Genomic DNA, 25,638 nt, shown 5'->3' on the forward strand with positions numbered 1-25,638 from the left:
TGGACTGGATATTTTAGTCTCATCTAAGTCAAAGAATAAGAAGCATTTTTTCTCATTGTAGTGCAGACTAAGTATAAACATTTTCCTCAAACTTCAGCAAACCGCATTTTGTGATTTCATCTATTAAGTCCGGAAAGATGCAACAACACAAGCAAATCCAATACAATCTAACTCCTACAATAAGATCAGAATGTAACCAGAAAAAATAAAAAACCCGTACAATCAGAAAGAAGCCTTCACAGTAGCTCCTCCCTGTATAATGTTCTGATTTGTCAGAACTGTGACGGAAAGATGATGATTTTATTCTGTTGTTTCGTTTGTTAGTGGGAGTTTGTGTTGTACTATCTCTGCTGCCTCACGATAGTTCATTCATCAACATTTTCACTGGATGGGAAAATGACATCTACGTGGGTATAGCAAAGACACTGTCGGACTTCTGCCTGTAGGATGCACAATTTCAGCATCTTTGGTCAGGACTCTGAACCCCAAGTTCCCCCTGATGGCTCTGTGTGAATGATGTAGGATAGAAACGTGCAGTATATAGAAGAGCTAAATATGTGTGTGAACGGATGAATGCAATTCAAGTGCTTTGAGTGGTCTTTAAGACTAGAAAGGTTGCTACATAAATCCAGGTCATTTGTGATTACCAGTTAGCCTGGTATATATTGGTAATGCCCCCCAATATGCAATATTTTCTAGGGTTGTAAAATAAATATTGATTATGAAACATTAAACTGTTGAATCAGTACCTTTCTGCTACATCTTATACTGTAAACTAAAGCTGAACTATAAAATCATGATGGTAGATTTATTTTAAGAACGCAGGTTGCAGGTCAGAGGAAATAACTCAACCCAAGTACGGCTGCTGACCTTGTGCCAAACCCAGTTTGCATGATGCCCAACAATCAGCCTAAGTACACGGATCTGTGTGAACAGACATCGCCAGCATAGGTCCACAATCAGCAAGAATGATAGATTTAAAATATACTGGTTGGAGTCCTGTTGCCAAACCCTAACTGCCACTGCCACCATTGTGCTGCAATCAGCCCAGAACAAAATAGCCCATAAAATCTAGAGTGACATCTAGTGGTGGAGTTGCATGCTGCAGCTGAATACCCCTCACCCTCCCCTTCCAAACATGAAAGAGAACCTGTGGTCGCCTTCAGTTGTCATACAAACTCAAAATGTGTTTAGATTGTCCAGTTTGGGCTACTGTAAAAAAACATCTGTATAATATATATATAGTATAAAGGGCCCATTCTATGGTAAATAAAACAACAATTTGTACCATTTAGATGATTACTAGTGAAAATATGACTCAAACTATTTCATATTCATTTTCTACCAATAGATCCCTTTCCCCTAAATCGTACACATTGAACCTTTAATAGTGTATAAGCCTTAATAGATTTAACAGAACAACACTGTGTGTAGTTTTCAATAATTAATTAAATATACTGAACATATCAAAAACTATAAATTGACATACAAAGTCATGTTGGTTTAACATAAGGGACTTAAATATACTCAACATTAAAACATTAAAGACAATCTTCAAATTATCATAAATGATCCACATCTGTTTAACAAATAAACATTGTGTGTATATAACATTAGTAAGATATTTTTAATATGTGCAACAATGCGTCTACACATAGACTTTTTTCAGTGTATTTTTGATCCAGTAGTTTTTACTTGACAGCTGAAAGCCAGATGGACAGCTCTGTTGTGTAGTACATTCAGCCACCGGACACAGTGTTGTTGTTATGTGAGTCGTGTGTGTGCAGTAAGTAGCAACAGAGTCACTTCCAGTGTTTGTGCTTCTCCACTTGTTAGGTGTCGATGTGATGACAGCACACATGGCGACATGTCATTGTCTGAGCTGTTTATCTCTCAGAATGGACGTTATGTAAAAGCCAGTGTGACCGGGTCACTTCTTGTTTACTATCTTCCTACAGCGAGCGCGGACGGGAGTGCTCGAATCCCATTGGCCGGCCGCCGCCCACCGCGCCCCGCCATTGGCTGGCGTCCTGTGATAAATAAGAGTCTCGTGCGGAACAGCAGCTCGAAAAGGATCGTCTCAGTGTCTGTCAACGAGCTCGTCACACTCCAGAGGATTTTACATCCTGTTTTCTTTTGTTCCTGTTGTTTCTGATAATCCATCTTTTTGAGAATGACCAGCAGCATGAGGCTGGTGCGGTCAGTGGTGAAGGCTGCGGCTCTGGCCAACGTGCCCAAACACATAGACCACTTCTCCAAGTTCTCCCCATCTCCTCTGTCAATGAAGCAGTTCTTGGACTTTGGTGAGTGTGACCCATCTTTCATCCACCTACCTTCATTTGATTGATTATACTCAAGTTGAAATGCTGATATAATAGTGCATTTAATATAAAAGAGATACATTAAAGTGCAGGATTGAAGCCTAATAGAAATATTCAGAGTCCAATTTAAAACAAAATGATAATAGGATTGAGGAAAGACGTTTTTATTTGTTAAGAAACTCTGAAGTTCAGTTGCATCTTTATGCTACAATCTCAGTGGTGCACTAGTGGCCACTGATGTCAACAGGTTATCAGCAGGAAGAGCCGTCCTGTTAAATGATTCCTAATTTGTCTCATTGGCTTGATTTCATCATCATCATCATCATCATCAGTTAAGCTGAAGGTGTCAGTTCAGTTGTGACCTCCCTGATATCCAATGATGATGTTTGCAGTTGCAACAATGGCCGTTGCTTGTGTTAATGCAGTTGACAGTGATGACAATGATGATGCATGTGAAGATGACATTTGTGAGGCGAAGCCATACTTGTTTTTTTGTATTTTTTTTACAGTTTTGCCACCGAAATTTGTAAAGTTCGTAACTATTAATAGTAACATAAGTGGCTACATAAAAAAACAAAACTTTGCAATCAACCTACAGCTCGTCATCATGGAGCATGGACTCAGCTCTTTGTTTAGCAGCCTGTCCCTTGAATACACAGTTTCATTACACTTGTTTGTTATCCTGCTCGTTTCTGCCCTTTAGGTTCAACCAATGCCTGTGAGCGCACGTCGTTTGTCTTCCTTCGTCAGGAGCTTCCTGTGCGTTTGTCCAACATAATGAAGGAGATCAACCTGCTGCCCAACCGGCTGCTGGCCACACCCTCCGTCCAGCTGGTCCAGACCTGGTGAGAAATAGCAGCGAACTACTGAGCGCTCACCCAAATGTTTAGGAGAACACTTGTTTGAATAGCAATGGTTTTACTGACTTGTTTACTGACAGACCTGATGTGTCCCTGCTGTCCTGAAAAGAACTCCCGGTTCATGTGTCCCTGCTGTCCTGAAAAGAACTCCCGCTTCATGTTTCTCAAAATACTGTTACTTGATGCTTCCTTTTGTTTTTCCAAAATGAGCTGAGTAAAAAACATATAATATATATAATATAATAATTGGTTTTGTTACTTTAATGTAACTTTGGACACTTTGATATTGTCATGTTTTCACTATGTTTGAGCAAAAAAGGCATGTTGGATGATTCACACATTTCAAACCTTCCTTTTGGGGTTAGCGTTGGGTATTGTCAGGTTTTTAATCCAACTGCAATAAATAGCAGGCCAACAGTGTAAGCCCCAACTAAATCCATTATTACACTACAGAGCAAGGCAGGAGAGAGGGAGGGTGCCTGAACTTTGTCCCAGTTCCTCCTCTAGCCCCCGCCTTTCTTCATACGTTTTCCTCATCCTGCCTGCTTGTTGTTGCAGCTGAGGGGAACATGATGTCCAGAACAGTGGTCTCTCTGCTGAGCGTCAAAGTGATAGTGAAATGAAACTTCCACATCATCCATGAGAAGGTGTGAAACACCAACATTTCAAAGATTCTTCGAGATTTTAAGAAAAAAGCCAAGAGAATTTTGAAAACTGATGTTTGACTGGATCCTAAAAAAGTTTTGCTTTTACTTATTGTTAGTGTTTTCAGGCTAATTCCGGATTATTTCCATCTTTTGTCATAAACATTTGACTTTTACTCTGACCACAATATTGGAAGCTTGAAATGCTCCCGATCTGGGAAAGTTTGCGAAGTTGCTTATGTAGAATATTGCAGAGAAACTTATTTAAAAATGACTCAAAACACTGTCACTTTCAAAACAAGCAAAACAAGCAGTGCAGTGGACTGGTTTAGGCAGGTTCAACCACAGCCTCTGTGTTTTTCAAAATCCTGACGTCATGCTGTGGTGTCTCCGGAAACTTTCCAGGAACTGCTCAATGGAATTAGTTTCACACTCACACAATATGGGAACTCAGTAAAGTGAAACTGATAAGTTAAACGGTTCCCAGGATATGCATTCCACATATAGACAGAAATAGAGGCGGAGAGACAGACAAATGTTTGTGGAATTAGTAGGTAGATTATTGTTTTTTGTGGTTTGTGAATTATCTGAAATGCGATGTGGTCTCTGGCATTGTTAATGCATTGATATCCCGAGACTGTGTGAAGTGATTGATCAACAAAAATCTGGTCTGAAACCAGAGGGGCAGGATTTCACTTTGATTTGAATCAATACAGTAACATGCCCCTGAACTTCATAGGCACGTGTACAACACACTTACCCACAGATGATCTGCTTGTGTTGAAAGTGAAACAAGCGTCTTTAGTGTCTTCAGCACAGACACTGAGCATAGTCATGAAACCAAAAAAACATTAACTACAAAGTTCTTCGTGGTTTCAGAAGTTGTTTTATTAAATGAGAAATCCCATGATCCACAGAGCAGACTGTGTATACATGCCCTAACAGGAAATGCATGCTACTTGCTGTCAACTCTCTAATAACAAACAGCAGGCAGGACTAAGGGCATGTCAGGCGACTGGCTGCTTGTTGACAGCTGGGTTATGAAAGCATGCGTATTACATGTCAGGACTGGTGATGGATGGCAGTGTTTCCATTTTTCTCTCCACAGCCCCAGGCACTCCTCTCTGTTTTTTTGCCTTGCTCTCCCACTAGACTGTCCCGATGATTCCAACTGTAGCGAGGATAATCTGTGTACTGGTGTGTTTACCATGCTGTGGCGACCACTATCCCCGATGGCTGGAATTGGCCAGATACTCAGGAACTCTCCTGTGTTTGTGTTCTCTCAGGTACAACGACAGCCTCATGGAGATCCTTGAGTTTCTGGACAAGAACCCTGACGACCACAGTGTCCTCGAGACGTGAGTAAAAGAACGGGCAGGACAGAGCGGGACATGATAGCACTGCTTTCACTTTCTTCTTCTTTAACCTGACCCCTGCCTTCTTCTTCTCCTCCTGTCACGTTCCCTCCCGTCGTCTCTCTCCTCTGTCTCCTACACCCTCAGGTTTGTGGAGGTCTTGGAGGCCATCAGGAACCGGCACAATGAGGTCGTCCCCACCATGGCTCAGGGAGTCATCGAGTACAAAGACACCTTTGGCCAGCACGACTCCGTCACCGACCACAACATCCAGTACTTCCTGGATCGCTTCTACACCAGCCGCATCTCCATCCGCATGCTCATCAACCAGCACAGTGAGCCCCCCCACCATACACAAACAAAACAAAGCAACGATTGGTTATAATATGTCAATATACAGCTTTTCAACTACTGCAGCTAGTGGTATTGCACTAGGAAGAACTGATTTCCCTTGTCTCTGCTCTCTTGCAGCTCTAGTCTTCAACGGGAACACAAACCCCGCCCACCCCAACACCATAGGCTGCATCGACTCCATATGTGATGTGACAGAGGTTGTGCGAGGTATGGAGAAAGACGGAAATTACAGGTTTTAAAATAGATTTTCTTTTTTCAAATGTACGTTATTTAGAAGATCTGAAGTTGACATTAAGTTTTCTACTCGAGAAAAAGTAAGTACGTAGTTGCTTTTAAATATACGTAAATTATTAAAAATAAAAGTGCTCTTAGAGTGTAGCCCGAAGTACAGATATTTGGGGAGGACTAAAAGTAAATATTAGCCAAAAATAAATCTACCCAAGTTACATGAAAGATGTACAGTAACACTTCAGAGGTACATACAAACAAAATGCACAGAGGGTGGAGGGAGTGGGGGACCTGAAGCAGACACAGCACCTCATTTCCCCCCCAGGGAGCTGCAGTGTGTTTATCCAGCCCTGATATGATGTCAGTCATTATATACAACAACAGTACAGTGTACGCAGGTTTTGTCCAATATATTGCAGAGGAGGAGCATTTCAAAACTGCTAGTTCCAACCGTTAGAGTCTTGCTCTGTTCAAGCAAGCCAGGACTTTGTGTCCCCACGGCCATTATGAAACATCCCATAGTGATTTACTTTCATATAGTCAAGTGTCTGGGTCACTTTTTGTGATTCATAGAGGAACAAAGCTCCCCACCTCCTGAAATGAGGTCTGGCAGGCTGCCAGTACAGGCTTGTTTCAGAGTCACAGCGGCTGATTGAGATCCATGATTATACTGATGATAAACTTGCATTTATCACATAGGTTTATCTTTATGTTTATTTTATGATGTTATTTTCCTCTCCCTCTCTCTCTAGATGCCTATGAGAGTGCAAAGTTGCTGTGTGAGCAGTATTACCTGGGATCACCAGAGCTGGAGCTGAGGCAGATGAATGGTGAGATACACACACACACACACACACACACACACACACACACACACACACACACACACACACACACACACACACACACACACACACACACACACACACACACACACACACACACACACTTGCTGATGTGTGCGCCTACAGAGCATTTGACAGATTTTTTTCTCTCTCCCCCAGCCAACAGCCTCAGAGGGCCTATCCAGATTTCATACATCCCATCTCACCTGTACCACATGGTCTTTGAACTCTTCAAGGTAATTAACGATAGTAGACCTGCACAGAAAAACACAAACAAACGCTTATTCTCATTATTGATTCATCTGCCACAGGCCAAGGTCACATCTTCAGTGGCCTTGAGTCTTGACGAAAGTCAATTAGGCAAGACTGATCTTTGCAGCTTTTCTCTATAAACATCTGTATGCAGTGGTTGCTTGTGTTGGGAATGATGTTTGAAATGTCTACTTTGTGGAGTCTACTGTTATAACAAGGTGCACACACAACAATGTCAGTGATGAGGCACATTCAGAAACTTGTGCTTAGTATCCATACACCACACCAGCAGTTCCATCAGTATAGTTTTTATAGTATGTCACACTTCATGCAGCATCTATTACCTGCTTTTTAATATCATGTCAATATAATTTACTGGCTATCAAACAGCTTGTAACTCTCTCTGTGTCCTCTCTGTAGAATGCAATGAGAGCAACCATTGAGAACCATGAGGCCAGCAGGACCCTCCCACCTATCAAAGTTATGGTCGCCCTTGGTGGAGAGGACCTGTCCATCAAGGTGAGTGAATCTTCTGTAAAATGCAGAGACTCTTTAATCGTCAAGTTAGTAACATACATGCATTTTTTACTCAGATGAAAATATATATGTCAATGTTTGATTGAAGGAAGAGTTCTTACATCTCAGACAATGCAATACCACGCTAAGTTTTTTTTGGCGGGTGGGGTTTAATTTAAAGAATTGACATTTAATTCAAAATCTCAATTCAAAAGATAATTACTCAACTTTTGAGTTGGTGTGATCCTGGGCATTTAAAAGTTTTGAAATAGTCACAAATGAAATGAAGCAATATTTTCCAGGGAAATTTGAAGTAAACATACTTCAGCAAAAATATGCAACACTACTTGCAGCTTTGCAGCTTTGCACAACTTGAAAGAAGGATAAACAAACCAAGAATAGAACCAGAAATGGCACAACTAAAACCTGTCCACTTAAAAATATCACACTAATCCATCCTGTAATGCAGCCATACTGAAGTATGTTACACACACATCATGTGGCCTCTAAGAAGATTATGTATGTGAGGATTGTTAAGAAAAATCTATGAGAAGAAAGAGAGAATGTTTTCTTCTTGCCCTCATTCTGAAGTGACATGTTTTCATAATTCCCCCAATGATCTTGTGTCCCTGTCTCACCTCTGTTCAGTGGATTCGTAGGTTATATAAACCTCATAAACCTACATTATCTGCCCAGATACCGAGTACATTCATGGTGAACCACGTACTCATATTTAGACAGGATCAACTCTGCACATAGCTGATATCTGCAACCTTTGCTCCTTAGATGGAGACACACACACATACATGAACAAACACACGGTTACCTGTTGTGAGTGCATGTCTCTTTCAGTGTCCTCAGAAGATCAATCCTGTGTTTATGTTTAATGAGCAATGTACCAAAACTTCTCTCCACCCTCTCTTCATGAGCAGACTCTATAATATGTGTCTCTCTCTCCAGATAAGTGACAGAGGAGGTGGGGTTCCTTTCAGGAAGACAGAGCGCTTGTTCAGCTACCTGTACTCCACAGCGCCCAGGCCTTCCATAGGAGACAAACACAGAGCCCCACTGGTAAACAAATCACACACAAGTCACACGTTCAAAACACAATGTTAATATGTGAGAAGAGCTAATGTGTGTATTTATGTGTGTGTGTGTGTGTGTGTGTGTGTGTGTGTGTGTGTGTAGGCTGGTTTTGGCTATGGTTTGCCCATCTCTCGGCTCTACGCTCGCTACTTCCAGGGAGACTTACAGCTCTACTCTATGGAGGGTCATGGCACTAACACTATCATTCACTTGAAGGTAATATATGCAGCTACACACACATTTGCACCAACATATTGCCTGATATATGAAAGATGGACTGATTGGCTCTGGGCCCCATTCTCTGCATACGGCTCAACTAATCCTAATATGTCAGCCAGATAAAGACTTACACTTAATGTCTTAGCCAGCTAACTTCAGATGTAACTGGAGGATTAATATATTACTTATCAGTCAAGTCATCTAAATAATAGTTTGCTAACATGAGAAATGGCAGCATATTTTTCTAAGCTACTGAGTCAAAGTTCTATGAAGCTGATTGACTAATGTCACTAGATGCACATTTTATTTACAAAATGACAAATAAAAACAATTCTAAGGATAAGTCAATAATCATTTTAAAAACAATTATTACCTAATTCAAAAAATAGTTCAGCATTTTGGAAAAAATACACATTAGACTATTTGACTATGAGGGTTAGGCCAGAGGATGTCGCACCTTGTTAAGCCCTATGAGACAAATTGTAATTTGTGAATATGGGCTGTTGAAATAAAATTTGATCGATTGACTATTTCCCTTTTTTGTGTAAAGAGATGTGAGAGGAATAATTCACTCATTTCTAGCTGGAGCTTGTTACCTTAACTTCAAGGCCTCTGCTGGTTGCCTGGCAACCATCTAGCAGTGATGTTAAGAGTTCTGAAAGTCCTTGATGCCGACAATAAATGTGATTCTTTACACTGAGATTAAACATGACGATTTTTTTAGCTAACAGACTCAAACTGTTTCCCTCCTTTATGCTAAGCTGAGCTAACCAGCTCCAGTATACACATTTATTTTGGTATCAATCTTATCTTATTCTTGACAAGAAAAAATAAAGATCTCTTGTAAAATGTGGGACTATTCAATTATGAAATCCTTCCTGTTTCAATGAAGTTGTACCTGTCATTTTTATTAAATTAAAATGTCATAATCATCATTTAAATCTCATAATTAAATGGCAAAATTCTCCATTGGAGTTAGGTACAATGGAAAACAGATATTATTATTTCAAATAATACCCTTTCAAATTTAGTTTGTGGTGCTAAAAGCACCACAAACTAAATTTTCTTTTTTGACTTTATCTTATTGTATGGTCCTATTGAGAACTTGCTCTGAGATCTAGATTTATTTGAATCGGCCTTTAAATCTCAAATGTCTAAGCTTTTCTCTCATATAGTCAACCTCACCATGGTTAGCGGCATATAAAGAAAAGGGCCCAAGTCTGGAGTCAGACAAAGGCATAATAAAAACTAAATGGTAAATGGTAAATGAACACTGCACTGAAGTCTTTTCCCTGTGTCTGTGTGCAGGCGCTTTCTACAGACTCTGTGGAGAGACTGCCAGTTTTCAACAAGACTGCGCTGCGTCACTACAAGCTGACTTTGGAGGCAGACGATTGGTGCAGTCCCTCAAAGGACCCGTTGGACATGGCTGTCTACCGCGCCACCAAGTGATGCAGACGGGATGCCATGTGACTTTTGGCACAAACATTTACAAGGCGACCATAAAATGTCCTTCAAAGGCAGGGCATTGTGGGACCAGAACTATAAGCCCGGCGGTGGACCGGGGCAGAAGTGATCAAGTGTGGCCAGGGAGAAAGAGAGAGAGAAGGCCGAGTATTGCATGTCCAGATCATCCAGGAATTTTCTTGATTAGAGCGAGCACCTTCTTCCCATATCTTCCCCTGCTTTCTTTGCATGTGTGCTGTAGATAAAGGAAGAGAGAGGGCTGATACTGTGAGTCGAGATAGTGGACTGAGAGAACGAGAGAGAGAGATGTTGAGCTAATGGCTTAAGATACACAGTGGACATTTTCTAGCAGATAATAGGATTGTGATTTAATGGTTCAGTGTGTAGGATTTAGTGACATCTAGTGGTGAAGTTGCATGTTGCAGCTGAAAACCCCTCACCTCACCCTTGCCTTCAAAGCATGAAGGAGAACCTAATGTAGCCATCAGTCTGGGCTACTGTGAAAAACATCCATAGAGAGGACCTGTTCCCGATGGAAATATAGAGTATTCAAATATGAAGGGCCCATTCTAGGGTAAAGGAAGTTAATTAGTTAAATAGTTTCCATTTTATCTGACGTCTGAAGTTACTGGTGTGCCGGGAGAAAGTTGACCACACATTAGCCAAATTTGGCCACACCTGACTAAATTCACCACGCAGCGTTGTCTTAATGGTGAGGAAAGTCAGTGGTTACTGACTATAATCACGCTAAACCTTTTTTACTGTTTGGAAGCTGCAATTTTTTTTTTCAGTCTTTCAAATCTTGTTTTCGAACAGGATTAAAGTGATTAATCGCTCCGCCCTAAATATTGGAGATAGATGGTTTCATTTTTAAAACCATTTTGAAACAGGGTAAGCATTCCAACTCTTTGCAATAGCTGAAGCCTTTGCATCAGTTCTAGCATACAAACTGTTAATATACTTTCAGGATTTTTGGCATCAGTTTACTTTGAGCCGACATGATTACGAAACTGATGGAATGGGTCCGACGAGGGCTTCTCACAAGAAGTTTGAAGAAAACCTTGCTAAATCTAGGACAGATAACAGTACACGTGTATTTCAGCTTGATATTAATACACCACTTACCTCAGAAGAAAAGAGGCATTTCACATAAATGTTATTGTGTCTTGCTGTTCTTTTTAAATAAAGATGTTTTCGGTCTTTTAGTTTAAAGACGCCCTAGGAAGTTTCCCCACGCTAAAAAGTCCTTTTTGGTATGAGAAAACAAAACACCTTCTTACTTTGTGTGACTGGTTTGTTTTTCAGTGAATCAGTCAGACAGGACACTATGCTGATTTTAACTAAGTTTATCTTGAACAAATCAACTATGTAAACCCTCTCTGGAATTCCTGCATTGTTGTTGAACAAATGTTCAATTGTCCAGATACTGATAGTACACGAGAATTAAAGATCATTTAGTTAGAGTTTAGCAAGTACGTGTAACACTGTCAGACAGTTGTATAAGCATGTCTTCTATTGACAGTTGTGGATATCCATTAAGTATCAGAACTGTGTGGAAAGTGTTCGCCTCAATCACTGAGTTGCAAAATAACAACTCTGTGCTGTATATTGTGTCACAGATACAGAATGTGTGTTATCTGTTATTGTGTCTTTTTTCAAGTGCCTGTATTCTATTGTAAATTTGAAGTTAACTGTTCATATTGGACTTCTATTTTTTTAAAAGAAAAAATAAATAATTCTGAAATGAATTCAACTTTTGTGTTTTATTTCAATAAATATTGGGGGAGGAATGTGTGTATTCCAGGGTTTGAAGCTGTGTGTACAAAACAAAGAGTGGAAAGATGCGTGTGCGTGTGCGTGTGTGTGTGTGTGTATACAGTGCCTTGCATAAGTATTCACCCCCTTTGGACTTTTCTACATTTTGTCATGGTATAACCACAGATTAAAATTTATTTCATCGTGAGTTTATGTAATGGACCAACACAAAATAGTGCATCATTTGGAAGTGGGGGGAAATATTACATGGATTTCACAATTATTTACAAATAAAAATCTGAAAAGTGTTGAGTGCATATGTATTCACCCCCTTTACTGTGAAACCCCTAACAAAGATCTGGTGCGACCAATTGCATTCACAAGTCACATTTGCAAGTCACATAATTAGTAAATAGGGTCCACCTGTCTGCAATTTAATCTCAGTATAAATACACCTGTTCTGTGACGGACTCAGAGTTTGTTGGAGATCATTACTGAACAAACAGCATCATGAAGACCAAGGAGCTCACCAAACAGGTCAGGGATGAAGTTGTGGAGAAATATGAAGCAGGGTTAGGTTATAAAAAAATATCCAGAGCTTTGAACATCTCTCTGAGCACCATAAAATCCATCATAAGAAAATGGAAAGAATATGGCACAACCGCAAACCTACCAAGAGGAGGCCGTCCACCCAAACTGAAGAGTCGGACAAGGAGAAAATTAATCAGAGAAGCAACCAGGAGGCCCATGGTTACTCTGGAGGAGTTGCAGAGATCCACAGCTGAGGTGGGAGAATCTGTCCACAGGACAACTATTAGTCGTCTACTCCACAAATCTGGCCTTTATGGAAGAGTGGCAAGAAGAAAGCCATTGTTGAAAGGGATCCATAAAAAATCCCGTTTGGAGTTTGCCAGAAGCCATGTGGGAGACACAGCAAACATGTGGAAGAAGGTGCTCTGGTCAGATGAGACCAAAATTGAACTTTTTGGCCTCAATGCAAAACGCTATGTGTGGCGAAAACCCAACACTGCCCATCACCCTGAGCACACCATCCCAACAGTGAAATATGGTGGTGGTAGCATCATGCTGTGGGGATGCTTCTCTTCAGCAGGTACAGGGAAACTGGTCAGAATAGAGGGAAAGATGGATGGAGCCAAATACAGGGAAATCCTTGAAGAAAATCTGATGCAGTCTGCAAAAGACTTGAGACTGGGGCGGAGGTTCATCTTCCAGCAGGACAATGACCCTAAACATACAGCCAGAGCTACAAAGGAATGGTTTGGATTAAAGAATGTTAATGTCTTAAAATGGCCCAGTCAAAGCCCAGACCTCAATCCAATAGAGAATCTATGGCAAGACTTGAAGATTGCGGTTCACAGACGGTCTCCATCCAATCTGACTGAGCTTCATCTTTTTTGCCAAGAAGAATGGACAAACCTTTCCATCTCTAGATGTGCAAAGCTGGTAGAGACATACCCCAAAAGACTTGCAGCTGTAATTGCAGCGAAAGGGGGTTCTACCAAGTATTGACACAGGGGGGTGAATACATATGCACCCAACAGATGTCAACTTTTTTGTTCTCATTATTGTTTGTGTCACAATAAAATTTATTTTGCACCTCCAAAGTACTATGCATGTTTTGTTGATCAAACGGGAAAAAGTTTATTTAAGTCTATTTGAATTCCAGTTAGTAACAGTACATAATGGGAAAAAGTCCAAGGGGGGTGAATACTTATGCAAGGCACTGTAGATGACCTGGAATAACTCCAAACAGTTCAGGGCCAGCACAGGGACTTTGGCCACCATGCAGGGTGTGTTTGCTGGCACATCAGTTAACACGCAGCGGGCCTGTGTGTCCGTGCGTATTTGAACATTTGAAGTCCTGGTCATAAAGTATTGATTGGGCTGAAGATGTGACGGCTTGTAGATATGGTCCAGCGTCAAAGCTGTAAAGATTGCAGTGTTGGTGGTCAACATCTACTATGATAATAAATTGAGGTGTGTGAGGTACTATTCTCCATCCAAGAGAATATTTCAGGTATCACTGGTTTCTGATCTAAAAAAGTCTGACATCTTTCAGTTTTGATCATTTGTAATCCATGGTAACAAGTGTTTTGAAATGATTCCTCTCTGGTTTGCACCTCTCACATGGCCAGGGTGGCTGCCGTTGCCATAACAGATGAGGATTGTGAATATTGTCCATTATGTCCCCTGTGCCAAATTTAAAGACAAAGCATGATTTCTAACCAAAACTCAATTGAAATGAAATGAATTGGAGGGGTGACGCACACCCTGCATGTACACTGTTCCCTCTATAAGGCAAATCTGACTTTTTAATATTATAGTAATGCTGTTTCTTATTGATGTCAAATATCATTATGAAATGCCAGTGGGATGTAATTGATCATGGATTATTTTTCCAAGCTTTAATTCATCTCTGTTGCCCTAAAAATCTCAGAGACACCTTGAAAAATGTGTTTTTGATGTATTCATTACATTGTGACTTCTTCATGATGCCACTTATCATACGATATCGTATAGACATATTCTGATCAATACAAACACCAGATTGTCCCTAGCCCAATAATTTACAGAGACATCTTAGGAATGTGTGAGAGGACTTATTTATGTTGACCTTGACCTTTGACAGGGGTGAAAACAATACTCCTGACATTTGAAATGGCAGACTTAAGATAAACACATATCATACGTTCTCTGGGTGAACTTCATGTTTATGTTATGCAGTGTTTATGATTGCACAGCAAAATAATGGTTTTATTCAATTTCCCTAAGGTGCTCTACCCACATACAAATTATTATGCAATAACACAATTATTATTAATCCAGTTTATGATGTGTCCAACAAAAAGGTTAAAAAGTTTGGCCTGGATCTCGACCATGAATCAAATTCAACCATCATGACCTCAGTCTGACATAAGTATTGACTGTACACAAACACACAAATGTACCCAGTATATTTGACCAAGGCAGGTTCATGGCAGAAAGCTGAAGGACTAGCTTGAACCAGTTATGTTGTGGTATGAGCCAGAACCTGGTCCCTGCTGCAGTAGAAGGTTAGGCTCTGCTCTCTGTACGTGATATCTGACACGTCCATGATGTCTAACACAGACAAAACACAACAAACCCCTTTTACAATTGAGTTCAACACTATCATGCTCTTGGAGGTTCTGGAGGCCATGCCCTCTCTTTGGTGTCTCAAAAAATACACGGTTTATATTATTACTTACAAATTTTATTAGAATTACTCAAAATCATGAGTTAGAAGTCAGATGATGAAGGATTACACTGAAACAACAGAATGGCAGTAGGAGAGCACATACCTCTGTTCAGGCCAATCAGTCCCTTTTTTAAAATCACATTTAAATTCACTAGATTGATTTAGTTTTTTCTTGGCACCAAATTTCACACACTGATAAATACCAGCCCCCTAAAAGTGCCTGCTTTTTTATTTAGATCCATGAATTATTCTCTGAGAAAGCAACAAAAATGTTTGGAAAAAAACTCAGTCCCACCTCCCAGCTTTGCATTCTCAAGCCGTGTTTTTGTCCAGGCAGAGACACTCCAGCCATAATTTAGGGGGTGAAGTAACACATGAAGTTTGTGCAGTTACAACCTCTGGCCAGTAGAAAGCGCTGCTGCCCCCTCAGCATACCCACTTTCAGCATCCTTGGATTTTATGGTTACAGTCGTGGTGCTGCAGAAATGTAAATGAATATTTTAAATTGCTCTCCTGCTTCCTTTGGTGCTCTATCTAGGTTTGAATATCTAGGTTTGTGTTAAATTGTAAACTACCTGTACTGACCATCAAATCAGATAAGAAGGGTTAGGGTTAGGGGAATTAAGAATTTTCCGAGCGTCTCACGCCTCATGAGAGGCTAAAAGGATTTAAATATTCATGTTTGCTGCTCCAGTGCATTTCTTGACCTGCCCACCACATGTTAACCTATTTAACTATGTTCCAGTCAGGTAGAATAAACTCTGTTTATATGAAGATACTTCCAAAGTTATTGTTTCTGTTTCAAACTATTCCTGTTCTCATTGGGAAATCATTTTTATCACTCTTGATTCAAACTATTTCCACTTTTATGGAAGAGATTATTTACTGCTGTGCCAAAAAATAAAAGGGGGGATGTGACTATACCTCGGTCTGTATCCTTCTTGGTTTGATCTGGTAACTCTGTTCATGACCCAGTCTGAGTACAGATGGTACAGATATCTGAAGACATACAAGACAAGACAAGACTCTATTGTAAGGCACGATTTGTTTAAAGATGTGGTCAAACCTTTTGGCTCTATAGTTAGGGTACTCCTCTGTTTCTGTGCTGCAACGGGATTTAAAATATTACGTTTCCCCAAATTTGAGCACTTCTATATTAAATTCAGTTTACTGTGATGTCAAATCTAAATTTTCCTCCGAACAGAAGCCGATTGTAGATTTTATTGGAAAAGTGTCAATGTGAGTTGTTCATTCAGCCTCAATGGCCTTAAACAGTGCTTCACTCAGTTATACTTGCAGGTATAACATAATACATTTGCATCATTTGTGAACAGAATTGGCTATTCATTCTAAATAGAAGTCCAAAATGCAACACAAATGAAAATGAGTTGTAAACTCACAAGTCTCATTAACTCCTGATGATAAAACAAGAAAAAAACACACACAAATGGTAGAAACATGCAGTCATGTATTGTTTTCCATGTTGGTCTGTTGTCAGTGGTGTAATTATAGATTGAGCAGTGACCCCATGTGGTGGGATTTACAAATTACAATTAAAGCATGTTTGCATGGTTGCATGTTTATTGTTCTCTGTGGCGCAATCGGTCAGCACGTTCAGCTGTTAACTGAAAGGATGGTGGTTCGAGCCTACCCAGGGATGCATGTGGTATAATTAAATAGGTAGTTTGATCTTGGGGGGCTGTGGCTGAGGGGTAGAGTGGTTGTCCTCCAACCAGAAGGTCGTGGTTCAATCCTCAGTCTTCCCCATCTGCATGCTGAAGTGTCCTTGGGCAAGATACTGACCCCCAAAACGGCCCTTCGTAGATGTTGAATGCACTAATTGTAAGTCACTTTGGATAAAAGCGTCTGACATGTAATTGTTTCTTTTTAGAACTAATCTATCTTGGTCACCTGAAGATAACAGCAAGATTTATCAAAGCTATTCTGGAGCTAATCACAGTATGCTGCTCACAAAGTGTGGTTGCATACATTTAGAGTGGACTAGTTGGTCCTTTGGTGTTCAGCTGTTAAACTAAACATATTTTCTGACTCTGGATTTTTCTGGAGGGAGAAGGAGATGTCAATTTTTAACGACAGATACTTTATTTATGTCCTAAAACATGTCGGGATGTTTGTTCTAATGACAAAAACTGATGGCTCGCAGTCATCTTGGAGAACCAGGGTCCCTCAGGGTCTGCGGCCCTGGAGCAGTTTTCTGATTTACCAGCTCAGTATCGTGGCCGTGTGCGACGTCCCTCTCCACTCGCTCAAGTGAGTGAGCTCTGGGTTTGAAAGGCCTGGCCATTAACTGCTTTTCTAGCTCTCCCTTCAGCTGACATCCACCCTGCGTCAACCACTTTTACATTTTGCACCACGTAGCCCACACTTACATGTCCTGCTTTCTCTGCTGCTGGTGTTTCTGATCCACTCAGTTAATAACACTAAATAAATGATGGCCATGAGGTGTCACCTTCCTGGAGTCAGTTTTTGACAGTTGCAATATTCGAATGGTGTTTGTGTCCACCAGAGGGGGTTGTAGCAGGGATCTCAGTCTTCAGTATGATAAGAATGTGTGTATGAATAGGAAATTAACAGGCGGCTCAAAAAAAGAAGAAAAAAAAAGAAACATAAAAACAAGCACAGGACACAAATGGAAAATTTTGGCATAAGCTTTTAATCTTTTTATTACGTTTTTGAGGTTTTCTCTTTAAATTTTATTTTTGCTTTTTCCCAGTAGTTTTGTTTGTTTGTGTGTGTGTTTTTTATTATTTTTTTTATTATAACTCATCTGGTTTTATTTATTATATTAGTAAAGGAGGAGAGTTGCTCAGGTAAATCAGCATTCACAGTCAAACCTTCATACATTTTAACAACAGATCAGATTTTTTAATAAGTCTCTATTTCACAAATGCTGTTGAATTATTACAGTTTCACCTTTTTTCTTCTTTTACATTTTTCAAAAATAGAAAAGGTAAATAATAAACATTCCATTGAAATATATTTTATACAGGTCTTTATACTCTTCATTTTTTTATTTTTCTCTCTCCAGTGTAGTGACAATAAAATTATCCAGCATCAGTTTGTATAGCATAATCCCCATTTATTAATGGAGGGAAGCCTCTCGTCCATCTGCCTGTCATCCTTCTGGTGTTCTCTGCCTCTTTCCAGTGGACATACACCAACATGTTAATCCTGCTGTGGGACCATCCACAGATCAACCAACGAATATGTCAATACCTCAACAGTGATATGAACCCCCGAGTGTCAAAATTCAACTTAGTAAATAGCTGCATCTGGACTTGTGGCGTGGTGTGTTTTTGGAATACATGAAAAATCTGCAGCATTGGGTAAATGAGGAAGAGAAGGCACAGCAAAACGAACAGGCCTGAACAGACAGGCAGAGAGGCGGGCAATGGGTCGGCAGCTTGCCAAACAGTGAAGAAGAGTTTTCCATGGTGCCATGTTTCAGTGGGAAGTTGTGACAGCAGTGCCAAAAGCAGAGAGAATAAAATGACCCTAGAATATATCTGTTGGAAATGTAAGGAGACGGTTACATGGGAAGAATCCCTCTGCTTGATTTCCCAAACAGGCATCGAAGCCTCGACGCTTGTGTTGGAGAGCTTCTGGAGAGCCGGGATTGGACTCATGAAACTGAGCCTGTTTTGCCGCCAGACAGTGATCACGTCTAAAGCCTACCAGTGAAAAATGAACATGCCTGTGTTACAGCATGAAAATAAGCCCAATAAATAAAAAGAGTGAATTAAAGGGGCGAAATGTGTGTGTCCCACAATGTGTCTTCTAACCTGTTAGAGAAAAGAAGAAGGGAAGGCAAGCACCTTTGCTCTTTTTTTTGTTCTTCCATGGAGGAGAGGCTTCCCTCCACATGGCCATTCGCAATTGAAGTTAAAGTCATTTTAAAGTTTCCCACACATGCATTTAGAATTCATCTTGAAAAAATAGGATAGAAAAACACAAGAACAAGGGATGCAAAAAAAGCTTCTTCCTCAAAGTAAGTGGAGGAGGAGATGGAAAAGATAGATAGAGAGAGAGAGAGAGAGAGAGAGAGAGAGAGAGAGAGAGAGAGAGAGAGAGAGAGAGTGAGGAGGATGGGATGGAGGGGGGAATGCAGACTGGAGTTTTAGAGCCCAATTTACAAACCAATGAAAAACATTATCGAGACGGAGCATGACAGAAGTCACCTTGACAAAGAGAACTGCTGCTCTCCATAGAGAGGGTGTGACTTTTGACCACACCCAAATCGGTGATGTCACACCTCGCATTTATTTTATCTGTTTTGGGGAAAGCATCCACTGTGACATCACTGAGTGGTGTGAGTGTGTCTTAACCCAATGAGAACTGCACGGCAACCGTGTCTGCCCACGTGCCGTTCGTGTAGACCTTAAAAACTCCACTCAGCGTTACAGAATGGCGGCAGTGGTGGATAATGGAGGGTGGGGGTGGGGTTGGGCTTAGTGGGCGGACAGTGGGCGGAGCCGCTCATCTGCATATTGTCCTGATATGTTTGCTCGTCAGTTGGGTTTCAAGTAAAGTTGCACTATTGGTTAGTTCAGGTCTCCTTTTATTCACAAGGGGGCGGGAGGGAGGGAGGGGGGGGGGTGCGGCTTAGCTTGGACTGTACAACATGCTTCCTCGCTTACAGTGTAATTTATACAGACAAACACACACATTCACACACTGTCCCTTACACACCCTTACACACGTGTAACCAAAACCAGAGACCCTAAAAAAGATCTTATTTCATTATTGCTCTATCCCAGCTACGCTGCAGTGGAATAATCAAGATTTCTATGTTTTTCTACAACTGTGCAACAATAACTTCTTCTTCTCCTACTGTCCGACATGTCTCTATTACATCTTAATCAAGCTGGTTTATGGAGCAACTTAACTTATAAAATTCATGGGGAGCGGTTGTGGAGGTTGGATTCCACCATGATGAATGACTGTAGCCACTGCCCATGAACTCGACCTTTGCTCTGACATCTTAGTGTTCCCAAACTGAGGATGTTACTAAATGCATTTCTGCAGGACACGAGGGGATTGAAGCCGTTCGATGTCAATAATCAGGTTCAGTAATTTTTTTACCTGGGTGCTTTTATGTTGTGAAGCAATACGAATAACAAACACCATCAAGTCGACGTATGGTTATTGCAGGATCAGGCATTTTTTTGTAACTTGGCATGTGCTAGCAGCTATAAGACAGGTTATCTGAATATGCTACTACAATTCAAATCACTTTGACAAAAACAAAAAAAATCTGTTTCACACAAGTCTCCCAACATTATGAATGACCAATTATCTACTACTGTAATTCAGTGGAGCTTTGTGAGCCATTTTGGTAATATTGATGATATGATCACCACCCGTTAGATCATATTGTCACTGCTATAATAAATAAATAGACTTTTCTAGGTACCCCTCTGTATGCACTGACTCTGCAGTGACCGATGTATATCCAGGTTAAGTTTAACATAAAGCCCAACTGAGACACAGAACAACGTTTTTCTAACAGTGACATTAAGCCTGTAGCCCAACTGGTGCATGCTCTTTATGTTAACTGCATGCTTGTATACAAAAGCATTTACAGATGCAATTTTAGAGTATTCATGATCATAATTCATCAGACTTGCTTGAGTTAAGAAATATAAAATTCATATGCAAAATAAAAGTTATGTTCACCTTGACGTTGGTACAGTTCATTACTATTTTTGACATTTCAAAAGAAAAATGACAAAAACATAAAATAAATAAAATACCTGATGCAGTGTGGAAGGGCATCTGGACACAGTTTTGGCCAAAAGGTCAGAAAAAATCTACTTCCAGGTTTAAAGTAGCATTTTTGTGAAAATGCTCTTTTGAAACAATGATTTGAAGATGAAATTTTCTTGTAATTACACACTGCAGCATCATAACAATCTTGATGCTCTACCTCTCAGATTTTTGATTCCGTGTATTCCTGAGATGGGCCCTGTTTTCTGTTTGAGTTTCTGGCTCTTTATGATTCCCCCAGCACAATACAGAACATTTGAAACAAATCACAGTTTAAAAAAAAAAAGAAGTAAAACACAAAAGACACAACATTTCTTTTTTGTGACAGCACAGTAATTTGGAACAGAATACCAGTAGCAAATAGAAACCTTGTTGGTCCCTGCAATGTGCAAAGTGAATTTCACATGTGCTGAGGGAGGATCTATTCTTTCTTTCAGCCATTGTTCTCATAAGTTTCAGTTAGCATTAAGTGTACTGCATGGCCATATACACAATAAATTAATGAATGAATACTTCATGGACTGAGACTTGGAAGCACGAAGAAAAAAAAAGATAAGTGAGCTGAGGTCATTTTGTCTCCCTCTGTAGATACAGAGGAACTTTCCGGTGAGCTACCACACTTAAGCTAAATCCAAATTTGCAAAAGTGCATCAAGCCATTGTCTTTTAGCTCCGTTGCTACACTTGCAAACCAAACGGGCATGCACTCAGAAAGCCTGTCAGTGCGTCACACTCTCCAAACCTGCAATTCATCAAGTGCACAGCTGACCTCAAGGGCATTTTCTGGATTTGTAGAGTGCTCAATAATTATGCAAAGACAAATCAAAGGGAAAGTTTTGACGTGTATATCAATAAAGCAGCATGATGTGACGGGTTCAAGAATTTTTATCAATAGAAAGGATTTAGGTCTTAAATTCTATCTTCGTAGCTAAACAGTGCGACAATTGTTGAAAATGTCACAGCTCACTGGGCCAAATTTTGGGGGTTGGAGTTCACAGATCTGAAGAGTCGACATTTGGACTTAGACATTTTGAGCAAGCATGTCTGTCGATCTTTCACCGTGGGAGCACAGATCTGGCTGCATGGTAACATTTTGCCAGTAACAACTCTATTAGCTTTTATAGCCCTTTTTGGAAAAGTGTGCAATGCAGAAAAGCAGAGCTGATGAACTTCTGTGGCTAGTGAGTTTGGCAAAAGTGGTGACACCAAGAAAGTGGAGATTTGTCTCCAAGTAGCTGGACAGTTCTCAGAACGTATTCTGTCTGTCGTTTGTGAGCATTTTACAGGATGTGTTCGAAAATGGAGCCAGATTTCAGCAGGAATATTATGGATTGTTGTATAGCTACACATATGAGACATTGGGCCCCTGGGCACAAGCATATGAAAGGCCACCCACCCCACCAACAAAGAAGCAAGACACCCAGAATGAATCAGACATAACACAATTATGCAGATGTGGCTTTTTTTTCTCTCTGTGGTTATGTTTCGTTCTCTATGTAGTTATTTTGTTTCTTTTTGCAGTTGTTTTAAGTCTTGTTTTTGTCATTTTGAGCCTCTTTGTAATCATTTAATTCTCCCACAAGACGTGTTCACATCCATTTCAAACACAAGCCTCACTCCCCCTGGTGCCTCTGCCCAGCAGGCCTGTACACTCATCCATCCATGCCTTCACAGTTTCCAACTATTTTGCCCAGGTCAAGGGCCCACATGGTCTCACAAACCAATTAACAATGAACAGAGAACAATTCAAATACACATGAGAAAACGTTTCAAACACAGTGAGGTGTATAAAGAAGACATGAGAGGATCAGAAATGAGAAGAACCAGCACATTCCAAATCCAGGTATTCAAACAGTTTTTGGTAATAACTCATCTGTCCAGTAATAGTCAGCTTTCACTGACAATTTTAAAGGCATTTCCACCTATCTGCGTATTTCACTCTGTTTCTCTAGTTTATTAAAATCTGTCCACAGATGTGAGTGAAAATGGTTTTCCCACAGCCGAGCAGAGCGTCCTTCCCTCTGCTGTTCCCATAACCGTAGGGGTACTTGGCCAACCCTTTTTAAAAACATAGAACCAAGATGGCTGCCTCTCACCGGGAGAACCACCACGAAGAGCTACTGTTCATCTATTAATGCTGGTCTGACTGACACTGCACAACTGTCCTCTTCTGTTGTCTCACCATGGGAAATGCTACTCTGTTCCTGTGTTATATGAGCCGATGACTGACCCAACCTAATAGCTGCACAGTTACTTCATGTTTTAAGTAGTTATACCATTTTTTTTGTGTGTTCACAAGTTAGGCTGCTAAAAATATCAGTTTTCGTGCTACCATGACTATACATGTGCTGAGTTTGTTATGTAGAAAAAAAAAAGTTTTGTTAGTTTGGTGTAATGCTACTCGGCCAGGCCTTCAGTTACGGCAACCATTAGCAGCAGTTTGCAGGACACTAATACATCCAGTAACATCAGCCAACGAGCTGGTAAAAGCTGCTTTCAGACAAGCTCTATCCCAGAAAGTCTGGACCCAATTGTGCAGACATTCTCCAGAGTTCATGTCAACAAATGGTTGAATATTGTGATGCTCTGATTCAAAAGCCTCGCTCAGTAAATAAATACTCTTTCAATGAAGCTACACTTTTACGCAACAAAAGGAACATGGTGAAGAAAGCGACTGTTTTCCTGAGCCATTTTGAAAAGAAAAGCATGGAAACTAACCAACAGCTGCTGTGGCTACATTACAGCTAACTCAAATAGGGTTAATTAATTATCACTCCTCTTCACCACATAAATTACAAGATGAAATCTGACAGGGACTGTTAGTCATTATGGGATTCTTTGGCAAAGCTACACTGAAAAAGCTAGTAGACCAAACATTTGCAGATGACATCATACTGTTTCTGTCTGAGTCTCCTGAACCATATACAGAGTTATGTCAGGGACATACCTATATTTAGCTGCGGCTCAGGAGGCAATAGAATAGAGAAGCGCTATACGAACGTATTACTTTACATTAAGCTATAATATAAGGAGTCTACATTCAGGGTTGAGGTTTTCAACATTGCTTGTGATATTTTCTGACTATACTTGACTGTTTTTAAGCATACAAAACAACAAATCCGATTTTAAATGGGAGTAAAAGAGGGATTCTGTGTTAAATACAATTGAAACAAAATTTTTCGGGGATAACATTTAATGTTAACCGAAAAGGTAAATGAGGAAATAAAATCTCAGGATTCTTCAGTAGGTGAGGTTGAGCTTGGTGAATTTTGACTTTGGTATTTGTGAAAATTTGGCTTGGGCCTTTTTTTTTTTTCAAGAGTACACACAGCATGAATTAAATTGAGTCCAAACTCCTCCCATACAATATGAAATAATGTTAGTCTGAACCTTGACCGTGACTCTTGAAAATGCTAATAAAATGCTTTTATTAAAAATGTTTCATAGAGGTGTTGATTCAACTGTACGATCATTTTGGATGATGTAGTTTGTGATGCTGTAGAACTGTATTATACACAGAAGAGTCTCTGTCATTAAATCTATCTTCACTGATAAAAATGGGATGGTTAAAATAATAGAAACATGTCAGTTCAGTTATCAGTTCAACAGCATCACAAACTGCAGCCTCCAAAATGACTGTAAAGTTCAATCAACACGTTAAAAACACTTTATAACATTATAACCCTCATGAAGGAAGATTTATTACAGGACTGTTAACTTTAGCTAGTGTACCTAATAAACTGACAGCTGAGTATTAATCTAAAATCGTGGTGTGACAACCCTGGATGATGAGACAGCCATCTTGTGTCTTTTCACCTGAGGAAGTAAAAAGGCCTGCCTGGATGTGGGGGTGCAAAAAATAGTTTAGTACCTTTTCCCGTCATATTCTGGACCCCAGACTTCCGATGACCTGTTTAACCTTGAAGATGTGGCGATGCCTTGGATGTCAGGGTCAAGCAACAAGTTCCAGGGAAAGGGACAAGAGACATTTTCAGTTCAAATTCACGTGATCAGTGACACCTCGGAGGGCACAGCAAAGTTCAGTTCAACATCAGTTTGATAGTCCTGGGTCCAGATGGTGGCACAGAAACACGCATGCAGCTGCCATTTGAGAGAGTCACATATAGCAGTTCTGATAAAAGGCTACAAGAAGAAGAGGAAGAAAGAGAAGAGGAAGAGGAGGAGGAGGAAGAAGAAGCTGGGTCGCAGTCAAGTGAGAGGTTGAAGAAATAGCAGTAGTAGACGAACTTGTAGTAGCATAATAAACACTTGCAGAAGTTGGGAGGAGTCTTCTTGGATTTTTGGGAGCTGGGTTGGGAGTCCCCTAATATTTCTCAAGGAAAACAAAACAGGGGGGATGTTGCAACTTCCCCTTTCCCCCTTAATTGTACATGTTTTATCATTAAAAAATAAGAGAAAATCTTTTTTAAACATTATCCTAGAATTCTTTTTTACTCTTTTGCATATAACATAACTCTGTTAAATTTTCACATTTAAATGATCAATTTCTAGCCCTGTTAATCTTGGGGGGGAGGGGGGGGGGGGTCGGAATGGCTTGCAGAGGTCATGCAGAATATTCATGCTGGTAAACAATGTCATAAAAATGCATTTCTAATTTGCAATCGTCACCGTATTTTTTTTTTTTTTGGTCCATAGAATAGTTTCTCAAAGATGTTCTCCCGCTGCTGCTGAATATCTGCTTTTCTTTGAAA

At 40.2% G+C, this 25,638-nt stretch overlaps 1 protein-coding gene across 2 annotated transcripts; it reads left to right on the forward strand.

Moving 5' to 3' along the window:
- Positions 1–2,053: 2,053 nt before the first annotated feature.
- Positions 2,054–10,561, forward strand: LOC117766898 (pyruvate dehydrogenase (acetyl-transferring) kinase isozyme 2, mitochondrial-like). 2 transcript variants are annotated; one of them, XM_034594338.1, is made up of 11 exons: positions 2,054–2,303; positions 3,025–3,166; positions 5,112–5,183; positions 5,328–5,515; positions 5,652–5,741; positions 6,515–6,592; positions 6,767–6,843; positions 7,280–7,378; positions 8,336–8,446; positions 8,564–8,677; positions 9,989–10,561. In XM_034594338.1, exons 1-11 carry the CDS (start codon positions 2,174–2,176, stop codon positions 10,130–10,132), a joined length of 1,245 nt encoding a protein of 414 aa, XP_034450229.1. In that variant the 5' UTR covers positions 2,054–2,173; the 3' UTR covers positions 10,133–10,561. The 2 variants fall into 2 exon arrangements, with proteins under 2 accessions (XP_034450229.1, XP_034450230.1); XM_034594339.1 differs by lacking the exons at positions 2,054–2,303; positions 3,025–3,166 and adding an exon at positions 4,751–4,896 and having other exon boundaries at positions 5,040–5,183.
- Positions 10,562–25,638: the final 15,077 nt, after the last annotated feature.

Source organism: Hippoglossus hippoglossus, chromosome 8 (assembly GCF_009819705.1).
Source record: "Hippoglossus hippoglossus isolate fHipHip1 chromosome 8, fHipHip1.pri, whole genome shotgun sequence".
Taxonomy (NCBI): domain Eukaryota; kingdom Metazoa; phylum Chordata; class Actinopteri; order Pleuronectiformes; family Pleuronectidae; genus Hippoglossus; species Hippoglossus hippoglossus.

What these genes read in the sequence shown, in the direction of transcription:
- LOC117766898 (XM_034594338.1), top strand. Translation starts at nt 2,174, where the DNA reads ATGACCAGCAGCATGAGGCTGGTGCGGTCAGTGGTGAAGGCTGCGGCT. An exon ending in GAAGCAGTTCTTGGACTTTG is followed by an intron (nt 2,304 to 3,024) that starts GTGAGTGTGACC and finishes TCTGCCCTTTAG; the next exon opens with GTTCAACCAATGCCTGTGAG. An exon ending in GACCACAGTGTCCTCGAGAC is followed by an intron (nt 5,184 to 5,327) that starts GTGAGTAAAAGA and finishes CTACACCCTCAG; the next exon opens with GTTTGTGGAGGTCTTGGAGG.